Raw genomic sequence first — 14,855 nt, 5'->3', positions numbered from 1 at the left:
TCTGCAATTAAATACTAATTTAAAGTGCCATTTGATATTTGGTGCGTTATAAATACTACTATAAACAAATGCTAATACTGCTACAAATACACTCTAAAAACTATTAGCTAAAAGGACCAACAAAAACACATTAATGAAGTGGAGGGGTAATGAACCATGACTATGTTGTAAAAAATAAAATGCTTTCGTATTTGGGATCTCTCTTTGAATAACATGCAAGGGAAATTCAATTTGAAACTACTCATCCTAATAATTGTAATCATCTGTGGGAGAAACTAGATGCGTTTTTGCTTTGAGTACACCCTTATACATTTCTGTACCTCATCTTAACTGCTTCCAACAGATCATTCCGCCTGATAAAAACTCAACAGGCTCCAAAAAGCCTCCCATTAAGCACCAACCGTTGCAGTTAAGCTTCCAGTTTCTACACCTTTTTGTTTACGCCGTCTGTCATCCATGCAGTTCATCGCCCACCTGTTGTGAAAGCCTCACAGCACTCCAAGATTATGATGGTAAATTTTGATGCAGTATTATGTTACTTGGCAGAAGCTAATTATAGGTTCAGGTGTTTCAGTCAGGTTTTTCCACTCAGTCCGTATAAACAACTTACCTCCTCACCCCGACACCACCGGAGGAAAACAGCCCACATTTTCCACGAGGATTCATTTTATTTAGTCGCTTACAGTAAAATCAATAAATGTTTCTGTATGACTAAGCCAACATAAACATAAGAGTGTTTTGAACCATCAGCTACCACATGCAAATGTCCGAGTAGTCCAGTTGTCATAACAAAAGCACGAGTAGGAGTTGAGAACCCATTCACAGTGCCACATGATCTGATAAAAGCCAATGGCAGGTCTTTGGACTGAATGAGCTCTTGCTTCATCTTTTTCAACTATTCTCAAGACGTTGGGGGAAAAAAAAAAGAGTAAACCTTGAGAAGCGCACGTTTATATTTTGGCTACATTGAGCAGAGGCATAAGCAAAAACATTGTGAGAACACTGGCTGTAATTCTATTTGAGGCCAAGAAGAGTCACCAATTTATTTGTTGCATGACCATATTTTTCTGTAGACGAAACACCTTTCCCCTTGCACTTCTACAAGATGCCTTGCTCTCTTCCTTTCAACTTCCATTTTAAGTGTATTTTCAAATTACAAAGCATATACTGACATAAAGTCTGAGATAAGAGGACACAGTTTAACGTTTAGTCCAAGAAGGTAGTAGAAAATGTCCAATTGTGTGAATAAGCTAAAACAAAACTCTTGCATAAAAAAAAAAACTGTCCCAAAAAAAAGCACAGAAAAGTCTGCACTCCACACCGGCTGAAAGAAAACAGACATGTTGGATGATACTTACACACGTGTGTACAAATAAATGAAAGGACACAGCTTCAGTGATGACTTTTAGCACAATCAACATTTTCATGTCCAGGTGGGGTCACTGATGCCCCCAGGTCGTGTTGGTACGTGAACATTCTTCCCATAGATCTCAGCAAAACATTTTCAAAGAAGTTATTTCATTCATCTGCGAACTAATCGTACACATAATGGGAGCTGCAATACAGTGGGTGAGCATATTTGCAAACAAAAAAAAAACAAAACAAAAAAAACAAATCAGTTGGGTCAATCTGGTCATTCCTTCTTTGTTTCTTCTTGCTCCTGTTTCACCTCTTCGTAGGTGGGTTCCTCATCTTTTCCTTCCACATCCACCTTGGCGTTAGGGACCCAGAGCCCAGACTCGATGCATCTCTTCATGTGAAGTTTGGCCTCCTGAAATTATGTGAATGTAAACCAGGGCTTGTCAAAATGCAAACCTAATTCTCAGAAAGACAATTAAATACTGTATAAAATAACTTACCGTTGGGTCCATTTTGCTGATGACGTCTTGTAACATTTGGATGTCTTTTTCATCGAAGCATTTCTGCATTTCCTGCAATTGTCAACATGCCGTACAAACCTCAAGAAGTTACTCTAAAAAGCAAATACGGACAAGACTAACGGGGTCGCTGGTGAACTTACAGCTGGCAGAGATTCATAGACTTCAACGGGATCGAGTCCGCCGGGTCCCAGGCGCTTCTGTTTCTCTTCTTCTTCCAGTTCCTTCATGGCCTTCTCTATGCGGATCTTTGCCCTTCCTCTAACTCGCTCCTTGAACGACTCGAGCTCGTCGTTAAATGCATCCTGGTACTGCTGATCGGCCGTCTGATTGGACGCATACAATACAAAGACTTGAGCTTTAAGGTTTAACCGGCACACTTATCATCAGGGACTTTGACTGAATCTTTGAGAAGAATACAGGAACTTAATCAGTTTTGTTCAAAAACTAGAGGAGTTAAACTGCACATCGATGTTCAAAAGTCTTGCTTCTGCATTTGTTCGTTTCATATTTGTTTCCCAAAGAAGCAGACATTCCAGAAATCTTTTTAAGTGAACGCTTTGAAAGTTTGCTCTTTAGACATTAGATGTTTCTTCACATCTAATTACCATTTTCAGATAGACAGAATCATCTTAAGGTTGATACATTGCTCCAATGCTGAAGACAAATATTTCAGATATCTACAGCAGCACGTAGATTTATTTTAAGTTTGACTTCTTTACACTTTGACGTCAGTAGTGTGATTTTTTTTAAAGGTGTTGAGAGAGTAGTGAAATATACATAGATAATATATAAAATATAGGTAAATACAGATCAGCCATAAAAAATATTGATATCAATATCGGCCCAAATTTTCATATTAGGCTATCCCTAATGTTAATCAGCTATGAGAGAGACTGAAAATGAGCGATGGAAGAAATCCGAAATTTAAAGAATAAACTGAAAAACCTTCACGAAACAAAGGAATATTCTAAATGCAAACAAAGGAATATTCTAAATGCAAAAAACCCAAACATGAGTGGGTTTGCAATCGTTCTTTGTGAAAAAATAAATAAATTGTTACTTTTCAGTGACAGTATCTTCTGATGAGCATTTAATGGGCAGCTTTAAATGATCAGTGTTTTTTTTTTTTTTTTTGGTTAAACAAAACCACCTACTTACCTTAATCTTGGAAAAAAATTGACGGAAGCAGCCACGAGGATCCACTTTCAAGCTTTTTGCCAACTCCAGTATGAACTGCATCACTATGGTCTGATGAGCCACTTGCTCCATCAGTGCGTGTTTCTACAAAAGAAGAATGCATACTTGGAATAGAGTCATGTGGGGATAACAGCTTGGGGGGGAAAGGAAGGACATTACTGAATGACACCCTAAACAACATCTTATTCACATTTAAATCACCATTGCTAATATCGAATTGAGAGTGAAACAATTCAATAATAGCAATAAGTAAAGAAAAAAAAAATGCTTACCTCTTCCACTTCAAGATCAATGCACATGATGACAAGATAATTGGCAGTTTCTTCGCATACAAGATCAGGATTGTCAGAGAGGTACTTCTGGCTGTCGTCCCAACGATGCAACATCCCTAAAGTAAGGCAATAACAAATAAACATCTGTACTTCCAAACTGTAACAAGGAATACATTTATGCAGACAAAATGACGTGATGGTTGTCAGTGGCCCTTACCAAAATGTTTGATCTGCTTCTCATACTTCTCCACAAAGGTTTTATGCTTTTGCTCCTTCTCCTCTTCGGTTTCTTGTCCAACCTCGGGTTTGGCATTAACGATACTCTGTGAAGGATGCAAAAACAAAAAATAATAAACATGTCAACAGTAGCACTCATCAGTGTTTGAACAGCTGGAAATTAAAGATACTATAATTATTCAGGTCAGTGGTGAAAGTTTTAGAGCGCAAATGACGTCTAGAACATCCTTCATCTCAAAAATCACTCCTTTAAACTAAAAATATTCCTATTGTTAAAGATACCCAGGCTTGCGTTGTCTTGCTGAAGGGAGTTGACTCAGAGTCAGACATTTTTTTGGTCAATGGGGTGTTTAGAAACAAAGACAGAAGAGTCTAAAAGTAGATGTAAGAAGCTAATTAAAAGCAAAGCGCATTTTCAATAAGTCTGGTTTTCGTTCAGGCTGCTGCAACATAGCATTAGATTTTGGCAGTTGCTGTCTTGTGCTTTGCGGTTTGGACCATTTCACACTCGTCTTTCCAGCGTGCAAAAATGAGTCGCCTGCCAGTGGCCGTCATCTCGACAGACCGAGGGAACATCTAGGTAAACTGTCAAAGGAGGAAACTGACCTGGAGATCAATTTCAGCAGACAACAGAAAAGCTGAAATATGAGAAATGTTGGCAGCCTTTCAGTACATGTCAAATTAAGGTAAAAATTTACAGTCTCTAGGAAGGGCATAGAGACTCCTATTCATAGTTAGCAATCCTGATTACATTCATCTTTAATATCAAATGTTAAAGACAGACAAAGCATAAATTCAAAAGGATTTTGTCTTTGATTGACAAAAAGTGTGGCAATGCCTCCACTCCTGAAACAATGATTAATAAGCATTCCTTAAAGGAGGGGCAGAGATAAGTATTTTGAATGCTGTACAACAGTTCTTAAAGTAAAATTAAATTTAAAGATCCACATGACCTGGATATTGAAAATAGGTCAGAAATCACAGATCAGTAGTGTTTTACCATGAAAAAGTAGAAAAATCATGTTTTGTTATAAAAGCAAACTACATAACAATACACTGATATTATGAATGTCTTTCTTTAAAATATAAAGGAAATATAGAAAAATAAAAATCAGCGAGAATCATGCTAAATTTTGAGAAGCACAATAAATTAATTCTGTATTAAAAACGGAGGCCAATTTAAAGAAGTTGGCGTATTGTTTGCACCTGACAGCTACCAGTACAAAGGATATAAAGACAATTTTACAAAGTAAATTGTTGGAGTGTTCAGATTTTTTTAATCAATGAGGAGAAAATAAACCCATGAAAACATCAGATTCTGGGAAATTGCTGCTGAAAATCACGTGTTGCTTAAAGTGGCAATGCTGATCTGTGTCACCTTGCTGAAACCGTCTCTGCTGAGCGTGTCCACATTCCAGGGCATCTTCTTCTCCTCTCTTCTGTGTTCATCCATCTTCTTCGACCAGTCTCGTTCCTCTTTCTTTAATTTTTTCTCCTCCACCTGGACTTTGTTCAGCTCTGTTTTGGCATCATCCGACGAGGCGACGCTCAGCTCCTGCAGTTTCTTCTGCGTCTCTGCCAGCTTACGCCGACACTCCATTAGACTCTTGTTGATTTCTTCACCTTTATTCTGAAACTCTTCCATTCTCTCCACACGAGCCTGAAAGTCATGAATAAAAGTTGTATCTTCACCCAGCACAGTCACCCATTTTCATAGATTTGCAGCAAAACCAATATAGGCTAAATACTTAAGCCTGGCTGAAATAAGTATCTGTGATTTGTTAGGAGCAAAACAGAATGTATGTGCAGCCTGGCCAGAGAAGTAAGATTATCAACATTATTATATTAACTACTTCAGGCTAAGTTGAGTTTAAACTGTACCTGGTGTCTCCATCTAAAGAGGCTCGGTGTGTCGATGTTAGGGTGGGTATCATCTTCATCATCTGAGACCTCAATGTGGTCCCACACGCTGTAGTCTATCCTGGACATCCTGCCAGCTACAACTCGAAGCTAACCAAGTTAGCCTCCTATAAGTCGGATAAGTTGGAAGGTTAAACAAACTTGACTACAAAATGTAATTCTGCAGCAAAAAATATCGATGTGGAGGGGCACGTCTCAGTAATGTGAGTTGGCTGAAACACAGTTTTTTTTCCCAGAGCAAACACAGTTGGACCTCCCTAGCGACTACTAGCTAGATGTAGCTACAGAATTCTAGAAAGAATCGCTCCTGCAAGTTTCCGCTCTACGTCATCACGTCGGCCGTCAGATGCACGTAAGGTATGGCGTCTCAGAGCAGAACATATTCGGAACAAAATGCCATACGGTTTGTGTTAGAAAACCTGAAATATTAGCTCTAGAAATAAAAAGGTATAGAGACACGATTGTGATTTTTTTTAGTATTATTTTGTCAAAAAGGGGTATAAAAAAACTTGCTGCAGAGCTTTTAGAGTTGCAGAAAGATTTTAGGTCGTTTACAAAAGATGAGCACATAAAACAAGTTTTAGTTAATCATAACTTGCTTTTAACTTATTAATGTTTAAGTTAAAGCAGATATTCTGTTATAAAGCCATACCAAAACTGTTTTCAATACCTTATTTAAAAATGGAATTTAGTTTAACAATCCAGTTCTTAAATAGAATAAAAACAAAATAATTATAATAAATAAACAGACATAAGCCTATTTTATATAGTTATTGCAGAATTGCAATGAACCGATTCTAGATGAACATTATTAGATTTTTGTCATCTAATAATGTGTGCAACATAAATATCTATTGAAAACATAAATGAAACATAAAATATAGAAAAACTAAAAGGAGGATACACAGTTGACTTTTCTTACAAACAAAAAAATCTCATCATATACCTTCCATTATATACCTTTGTAACAATCAGCTTCTATTTAAAGCTGAACTCACAAATACACTCAAGGGGGATACGTCACAGGCATCAGGTAAAATATGTTACACCAGTAAATTTGACACAAAAATAGTCAACCACTCAGTATGAAATTTTGTTGACTTTTAGCCACAATGATTTATTACAAAAACCACAAACTAAGAAAATAATAATAGTTATCCTAATAAATAAATCAGTAACCAAAAAAATCCCTCAAAAATAAGTTAAGGTTAGATTTAATTCGCTCAATTCATGTCAATAAAGAAACCCAAATGGATAAATGTCCAAATATTCCCTTTCCTTTTTAATGCAAATATTGTCCACAAAAGAGTTCCATATCCTGGGAGAATTTCTCCATTTTAATCCAAAGTCCCAATCCAAAACGAAAAATCCAAAGCATCAAAAACCCCCTCCCCAAAAAATGAGAAAAAAGAGTGGTACCACCAAAAATTTCCAAAAAGAAACGTAAAGTCCAGATTTTCATACTGTATTTTGTCAATTACACAAGAGTTTGTCAGTTAATAAAAAGTACACATTTAATAATGGCAAAAATATATAGAAAATATAAATAAAAGTTTTATACCTTCCATATTAAACTTTAATTCCAATTAGTTCAATTAGTTGAGGGAGTAAGCTTGCCACTTTTGGGTATGGAACAAATAACTTCAAATTGTAAATTCAGTAAGAAGACTAGAAGATACTTTGGCAAAATGTTTTATTTTATTTGAACAATTTTTGTTATGTTTACAAATGAGCAAGATTTAAAAGGCCAAAAAAAAAATAATTCCCCCATATCTTCCTTATATATTTTTTTATATAATGCTGCATAAATTTCAGAAACCTAACAAAAAAGTAGGGATATGAAGGTCTTGGGTCCAAATCCCTGTCTTGGGTCTTTCTGCATGGTCTCTCGTGCATTCGCTGGTTCTCTCTGGGTACTCCAGCTTCCTCCCACAGTACAATAAACATAACTGTTAGGTTATTCAGTCTGTCTACATTTACATCGGGTATTAAGTGTGTGCATGTGTGTCTCTTTGCTGCCCAGTGATGGACTGGCTGTTTGTCCAGGTTGAGCCCTGCCTTTCGCCTACAAACTAACTGCTGGAGAGACACCAGCAAGAACAAGTGAGACACTTGATGAAAGGATTCCTTCTGTTTGCATCGCCTTGTTTGAGGTCTGAAACAAAGCAGAAATTGTGGTATTAATAAAATATAAAACACAAAATCTCTAAAGATACTTCAAAAAAGATTGCTCAATAAATGGTCAGTTCAAAGATTTATTAAAACCTTTCGTAGATTCACTGATACATTTCACCTGTTTATTTTTGTTAATATTAAGGATTATGGCTGATGAAAATCTGAAAACCATTTAGGTAGAAAGCTTGAATATTACAAGAGTTGAATAAAAGGCGTTAAGACAGTCAGGAAGAAGACTGCTGATAGTTATCTGAAGGTAGATAGACACCAGCACCCTCCCCCAGTTTCTTTAAGCATGGAAAAAAGAGATTGGTCTAATGTAATATTAATATTTAGATTTTCTGAGGTTAACTAAGGCGTACATCTATTGGTATAGAAAATATTGATGGAAAAACCCCTGAGAGAAGATTTTTTTTTTTTTTTTTTTTCCAAGCCTGTCTAACTTGTTTATTTCGGACACGCACAAGCTCGCTCCTGAACACCTTGAACTAGTGTTAACAAAATGGCAGAGGTTTGATTGTTGTGATGGGAAGGCGTCACGTTGAAACCCCACAGTTCGTCATGGTGTAGTTTTATGCAAATATCTACACTGAAAAAGGTTTTTTTACTAAAGCTAGACATTTCTTATACTTCTCATTAGTGGCATTTCTAAATGACAGCATGCTTCAGAATGACACAGACCTGCTATATTGTTGCAGTGGAGCTTTCTACCACCACGTAAAGGAGAACGGGTGGATTTATGTTTCGTTCTTGTTTTCAGTCGGTTTGGAATCATTAAAACCGGAGCAGCAGGTCGAGTTTCCCCTGTGCACTTCACAGCACCGCCGCATGTTTCGGATCACCTCCTCGCACATACTCTCCATGTACTTATTAGCTGCAGGATGTGCAAGGAGTTAGTCAAATATCCTCCTAGGCTTAAGTCTAAAACAACGCACAACATCTGAAGTACCTTGTAAACACTTCTGGATGGCGCATGCCTGCTTTTGACAAGGATCTTTCTGTGGCATTTCTGAAAATAAGTCGAAGACGCATTTTAAAACACGTTGTTTTTCAAGAACATGGTAATGGACTCAAAGTGACTCTCACCTCTGTATATAACATTGAGGCTAACCGCTACTTCCTACCCTTACACTGTTTTGGTCATGTGACACATCGACGGCGAGTCGTCACTTTAAAAAATAAATAAAGAGCGACATCTTGTGGAGGGAAGCAGGATTACATATAGAACTTTTAAAGAGTAAATATTTCAAAACTCTTGTAAACCTTTAGGCAAACATGTGTGTATGACAAAACCTTTATAATTTAAAGCTGTACACTTAAAATGACCTATATGAGCTAAAATGACCTACATACTAATAGCTCATATGACCTGATGAATAAAATATTGTTTTTGTTACAATAGAAAGCACATCATCTTTAAAAAACATGCACCTCAGTAGCCAATTTCGAGTCAGCTCATGAGCATCCGTGTTGGATAAAAGCAAAGTATCACTTTGCCACAGCAGATATATAAAATTAGACAATCACTATACTGATTAGTCATCTAAAAGATAGTGAGGGTAAGACAGGCTGAAAATGAAACAGAAAAGATGAACAAATGTGATTATATTAGACGGCATTACATCATTTCATGTACTGCTGGACTTTATTGCTTAACAAAACCCAAGACTGACATTAGTAATCTAACAAAAACAAAGGACATCATCATCAGTAAGTGAACCAGTTAGTAAAAAGCTTATTTTTTATTGATAACAATAAGAAAATCAAACCAAGAAACAGCTCGTATTTACAGCAATTCCCTGCTGCTATTCATTTCAGTGCCGATAGTGGGTATGTGTCTGAAATGTTCCATAAATTCATTAAATTAGTAGGTAAATAAGACAATCATAAATATTTACTATACAACAAACATCACATGTAAATCCTACAATGTGAAATCTATCCTAAATCAATAGGGTAGATTTCACCCTATGAAATCTACCCTATTATGAACATTTCATAACGTCTATATGAAATGTTTGGTAACCCTATTATGAACATTTCATAACGTCTATATGAAATGTTTGGTAACTGTCATATATAAATGACAGTTAACCAAACATAACATTTTCTCTATGGTATCTAACTCTGGATGGTAACATGATCCTCATCAACATCGGCGGAATCATAAATGTGTCATAATTTCCATCTTCAATGCAGCAACAGTTAAATCAGTTCAGATGAATTTTCCCTGTGAGTCAGACAGYGYGCCAACTGATCGGTTGTACGATAGCAAGCTTCAAACACCTGAGCAAAAGCAAAAGGAGATTTCAGGGTTAGGATGCAGAGTTTGGAACATTTTAATAACCGCAGCAACATATAAATCTTCCCTCTACCTTTGATCTTTTCTTTGATAATGAACTGCTTGCTCTTTTTTTCCAGCGTGTTTGAGGCAGTGCATGAGTAAGTGCCTGGGGGCAGCGAGGATGAAGTAATAACAGCTTCTGCCTTCATTTTCTCTTCTGTGGGATGGACAGACTGCCAGCTGTATACAGGCACAGGATTTCCCACGGCCGTGCAGTTTAAGGTGACTTCAGCCCCTGCTGTAAAGTCTAACACCTCTGTTTCAGGACTTAGAAATGTTGGGGGAACTAAAAAGGAAAAAAATAATAATAATAGCAGTGTTTACTTTTCAGCATCAATATACACATTGCCATGTAAAAGTGTTCATAGCACGTGAACCTTTTACATTTTTTTCCACATTTCAGTCCAAAAAAGTTAACATGTTTAATTTTAAATCGCCAACACAAAGTGAATGCTGAGCAGAAGAAAATAACAGTGTTCAAAAATCTTTACAAATAAAAATCTGAAAAAGGTCACTGCACAAACAGCTTCACAAACACCGAGAGACACAGCAGGCAGGTCAGTGATAATTCTTAGATTATTTAAATAGCAATCTTATCAAGATATGGCTGCCAATCTAAACTGGCAGGTTGGGCAAACTCTTGGAGAGTGAGAAAATCTGTCCAAAGCTTTGAAGATTTTACATGAAATATTTGCACTGAATTTCCACCACAGACTGACAAGTAATCACAATCGCCATCCACTTGGAATAAAAAYGTATCCATTCTTTTTTGGCGAATGTTCTATTCTTGTTATTTATTTTAAAAGCTAAAAATGGAAAGTGTAGAAGTGCTTGTTTTTTTCTTTTTAAATAACAACACATTTCCAAAGTTGTAGAAAAGTAAAGTTGTCACTGTTCATTGTCCAAAGAAGTTGACAAACTCATGCTAGAATGGCTAAGTCAAAGTTCAGACCTAAATCTGGCTGAGATTCTATGTTCAAAGACTAGGGTCTTACATTTTCTTTTGAGTTCACATCTGCGCTCTACCTTGTGTTGGTCTATAAAGTGTTTTATATATATATATATATACATAACTCACAGTATACGGACACASCGAGGGGCTCTGAGGCCAGAGTGGGAGGCGGCTGTGGCCCCTCTGGTCCAAGGTCCAGCTCCGCTACACACTTATACTCTGCATCGTTTTCTGCTTTTGTTGGCGTGATGACGAGGATAGAGGACACTTGTACRGGGGAAGAAGATGTGAGGTCAGAGAAGGAGTGCTGGTAGACCTCAGTCTGACCTCGGTACCACCTCAGTGTGAGGTACTGAACAGGAGCGATATTCTGAACCTCACAGAGCAGCTGGTACTCTTTCCCTTCCACCATGGGGCCAGTGTGGTTCGCCTGCCTGATGGAAATGCTGTCCGGAGTTTCTACGTAAATAACACACATATTTCTAGTCAGGAAAATAAGTTCATTTAAGTTGCAACCATATGCCGATGTCAAGAGCCGACTCACTGTAAAGAACAAGGTTGAGTTTCTCCTCACACTGTCTCGGAGCTGTGAAAAAAACCCCATAGCAGATGGGCTCCTCTATCCACTCAATAAGGCTGTCTGCCTTCCACTGGACAGACCGGTCCTCCTGCGTGTGCACCGCACCGATGGCCGACTCCCAGCCCAGGACACGGACMGGGCGTGTAGCTTCACAGCTGACCGTCGCCGACTCCCCRAAGCCCACCACAACCCTGGACGGCTTGAGAATAAGGGAGCAGCCTTCTCCTGASACTGGAGGAGACAGCGTCAGTTGCCAGTAAGYGATATTGTGTCATGAAAAAGGATCTAYCCCCCKCCCCCTTAMAGATTTTATGTTTTTGATTTCTTTTTCGCACCTAATTGTCTCAGGTCATCAAACAGATATTCAATTCAATTTAATGGGTTATGCAGCAGGACAGTGATCCAARGCACACTATCAAGTTTACACCAAAATACCACACAAAAAATAGGATTTGGAGTGGTCTAGTCAAAGCTCACACTTAAATTTTATTGAAATGCTGTGGCATCACCTTAAATGGACAGTTTGTTGTTGTTTTTCTCAAAGAACCTTCCAAGGCTGGTAAATTAAAACAAATTTACCAAGGTAAGTRGACAAGAATTTCTCCAGAGTATTTACAACTCTCATTTCAAGCTATTGCAAATGCCTGATGGCATGTGCTGCTGCTAACGGTGGCACAAGAAAAGAGGACTAACTTTTTCACATAGGGTCAAGTTTGCTTGAATACCATTTTCCCTTACAGAAACAGACACTTAAAAAGTAATTTTTTTCATGTTTGATCATCTTGTTAGATCTTATGAAACATCTATGTTAAAAACAGAAGAAATCTGTAAGAGGAAATAATTTCACAGCACTTGTAATAAAAACTACCATAATGGGTTTAGTCCTAATTTGAACACAAATTAGCTTTTGTCTAAGTTTTTCACATTTTTCATTCACTAATCCCACCATAGACTTGATGCGTTCGACTGTTAGTCCCAGCTTTTTCATTTGCATCACCTTTACATCAACATTTCTGTCCTGGACATCATCTGTATGCAAACCAATTGAGAATAAACATGTAGTCCCCAATTCCTTACCTTTACAAAACATGCAAAGTACGAGAATCCAAATAAGAAAGTTGTTTCCCATGATACTGTTTTCTCTTTTTTTTTTCTTTTTTTTTTTTTTTCGGAAGTGCTCGTCGACAGACAGAAAATTCCAACTTGAACCACCCTGGCAACTCTGCAGGGAACTATGTTGGAACAAAGCAGAGATCCCTCCCAGCTGACTTTACAGATGGGAGGGGGTAAAACAGGGGAAAAATAAAGGGGAAGAGTGGGGAAGTTAACACAGCTCATTATGTCTTTCACATTGAATTAAAAGCTCAGAAACACATCGGTGGATGTGCAACAGGAATACCTGACCCACCGGACACTTACGGCTAAAATCTGTGGAACAATTTGCTACTTCAGCTGCACAGTGTAAATCTACCCAAAGATTAAAAACAAACACAAATAATGATCTTTTAACCTTCAATCTTCACACTCACATCTCTGTGGCTTTGGGTTTAGCCATGAGATATAGACWCATAAAACATTTTAGCGCTTATTTCAGGTGTCATAAAAAAGCAGTGCAGAATAGCTTGTTTTCAGTTCCTCTTGCACGCTTGTTTGAGACTGCCTCAGGCCTTCATGCTTTGTTAAATCCCAGCAGGCAGGAGAGCTAGTCTCCTGCAGCATGTGAGCTTGTAAGACTCACACTGTGACCAGAATGTTGCACAGCACATCGGCTCTGAGTGTAACTGTGGTGCAAGAGAGCAAAAAACCCCCCCCAAAAAACATAATTTTTAATGTATTCGTGGAGAGGACAGCTGGGAAACTTTACGCYTTACAGTGTACATTCTCACATCACTTGAAGCTTTAAATATGCCCCACCAAGTCCCTGGGATAAACATTTCTATTGTAAAATCTTTATCATTCAACTGTGCTRACCTAGCAGATGCGCTTTGGCCCATCTGCTAGGTTGCTATGGCAGCACAAGAGAAACATAAACAAACAGTTGACCTACTTTTCAGCTAGGTCTCTGTTGGAAATGACAAGAGAATAACTCAAAGGACACAGTTTAAGGACAAAAATAATAATAAAAACGACAGCATAACACATTCCCGTCTTTACATTCACTCTGTTTGGATCTAATTAGTATGGCAGTCTCAGTGCTGTATAATGTACGGCTGCTTGAAAGAAGCAGAGAAAAGGGACCGAGGGACTGACAAAGGGGGGCGAGGAAACACAGACGCTGTTTTGACTTTGCCTCAATCAGTATTCCGCTTAAGGAGGTCACTGACACAGAAGTTGGCTCAGTTGTATGTTAACCTTTTGTTTTACAGATCATTTAAAATAGGACTAATTTATACTTGTTTTTTTTCTGTTTTACATTATTTTAATGTTTACTTAAAAGTGTAAAGATCTTCTACATAAAAAACACCCAGTAGGTTCATTTTAGCAAGCCACGGACATCACTTTTAGCAGCTACAGAAATTGCAAGCTCTGTCTACTATGGCAAGATATTCAAACATTAACAAGGCGTGCTGCAAACAGCGAAATTATTTTTTACAGAATATGACATGATTAATACGCTGAAAATTTGTTCAAAAAAATACCCACAATGCTCAAAGTTGTGCTCTGAGTAGCACTGGACRATTACTGTAGCTGTAATGAAATCTAAATAATACTTCAAACAGCACATAGAAGAAAACATTGAAATTTAATTTTGTGTGCACAAAAAGCTAAATTCAATTAAAAAAAATAAAAAATACTTTATTGATCCCAAAGGGAAATGAAATAAAATTAAAGTTTATCATCTTTTTGACAAAAGATCCTCAAAAGATCCTAGTTGCCTTGATGGCCTAAGTGTGCATAGTTACATACTTTCCTATAAAAGTTACAACAGGTACTATATTTTTACTGACCACTGCAAACAATCCAAACTGAGAAGGAAGTTATCRCTTTTGTTCTGGTTGTGAGAAGCAAAAAACACAGATGCTAAAGTATGTGATAACAATCTGCTTTGCTCTTTACACAGAGATGGTTGCTTACTTGTACAAGGTCAATAAGGAAGTAAGTCCAACACAGAAATAAGAAATAAGTCCAACACTGGCTGCGTGAAGCATTTCTTTATTATTTGAGAATTTACATGGACTTGAGGAATCTGTCTGTTTCAACTTTTTCACAGCTAAAGCATTAGCTTAACCCAAAATCTAAGTAAGACTTAAAGCTTGGAAAAAACAAACAAACTAATTCAACATCTTAAAGAAGGTGG

The 14,855-nt window shown here is 37.4% G+C and overlaps 3 protein-coding genes across 4 annotated transcripts; all 3 read right to left on the bottom strand.

The window, feature by feature from the left end:
- Positions 1-646: 646 nt before the first annotated feature.
- cdc37 (cell division cycle 37 homolog (S. cerevisiae)) lies at positions 647-5,843 on the bottom strand. Its single transcript, XM_008416005.2, has 8 exons — positions 5,468-5,843; positions 4,965-5,246; positions 3,567-3,672; positions 3,350-3,465; positions 3,039-3,161; positions 2,021-2,203; positions 1,860-1,931; positions 647-1,771 (listed from the first exon to the last, which is right to left on the bottom strand). Exons 1-8 carry the CDS (start codon positions 5,573-5,575, stop codon positions 1,634-1,636), a joined length of 1,128 nt encoding a protein of 375 aa, XP_008414227.1. The 5' UTR covers positions 5,576-5,843; the 3' UTR covers positions 647-1,633.
- A 605-nt stretch (positions 5,844-6,448) lies between these two features.
- On the bottom strand, positions 6,449-8,814 carry cmc4 (C-x(9)-C motif containing 4 homolog (S. cerevisiae)). 2 transcript variants are annotated; one of them, XM_008416007.2, is made up of 4 exons: positions 8,768-8,811; positions 8,631-8,690; positions 8,363-8,555; positions 6,449-7,661 (listed from the first exon to the last, which is right to left on the bottom strand). In XM_008416007.2, the coding sequence occupies exons 2-3, from the start codon at positions 8,686-8,688 to the stop codon at positions 8,419-8,421; spliced, it is 195 nt and encodes a 64-aa protein (XP_008414229.1). In that variant the 5' UTR covers positions 8,689-8,690; positions 8,768-8,811; the 3' UTR covers positions 6,449-7,661; positions 8,363-8,418. The 2 variants fall into 2 exon arrangements, with proteins under 2 accessions (XP_008414229.1, XP_008414228.1); XM_008416006.2 differs by having other exon boundaries at positions 6,451-7,661; positions 8,631-8,814.
- A 485-nt stretch (positions 8,815-9,299) lies between these two features.
- LOC103468730 (intercellular adhesion molecule 5-like) lies at positions 9,300-12,771 on the bottom strand. The gene is made up of 5 exons (XM_008416008.2): positions 12,635-12,771; positions 11,522-11,788; positions 11,104-11,436; positions 10,057-10,311; positions 9,300-9,967 (listed from the first exon to the last, which is right to left on the bottom strand). Exons 1-5 carry the CDS (start codon positions 12,684-12,686, stop codon positions 9,960-9,962), a joined length of 915 nt encoding a protein of 304 aa, XP_008414230.1. The 5' UTR covers positions 12,687-12,771; the 3' UTR covers positions 9,300-9,959.
- Positions 12,772-14,855: the final 2,084 nt, after the last annotated feature.

This window comes from Poecilia reticulata, linkage group LG8 (genome assembly GCF_000633615.1).
Source record: "Poecilia reticulata strain Guanapo linkage group LG8, Guppy_female_1.0+MT, whole genome shotgun sequence".
In the NCBI taxonomy this organism is placed as follows: Eukaryota; Metazoa; Chordata; class Actinopteri; order Cyprinodontiformes; family Poeciliidae; genus Poecilia; species Poecilia reticulata.
Note: the sequence above shows the minus strand (reverse complement) of the source record. Positions and strands in the feature narration are given on the sequence as shown.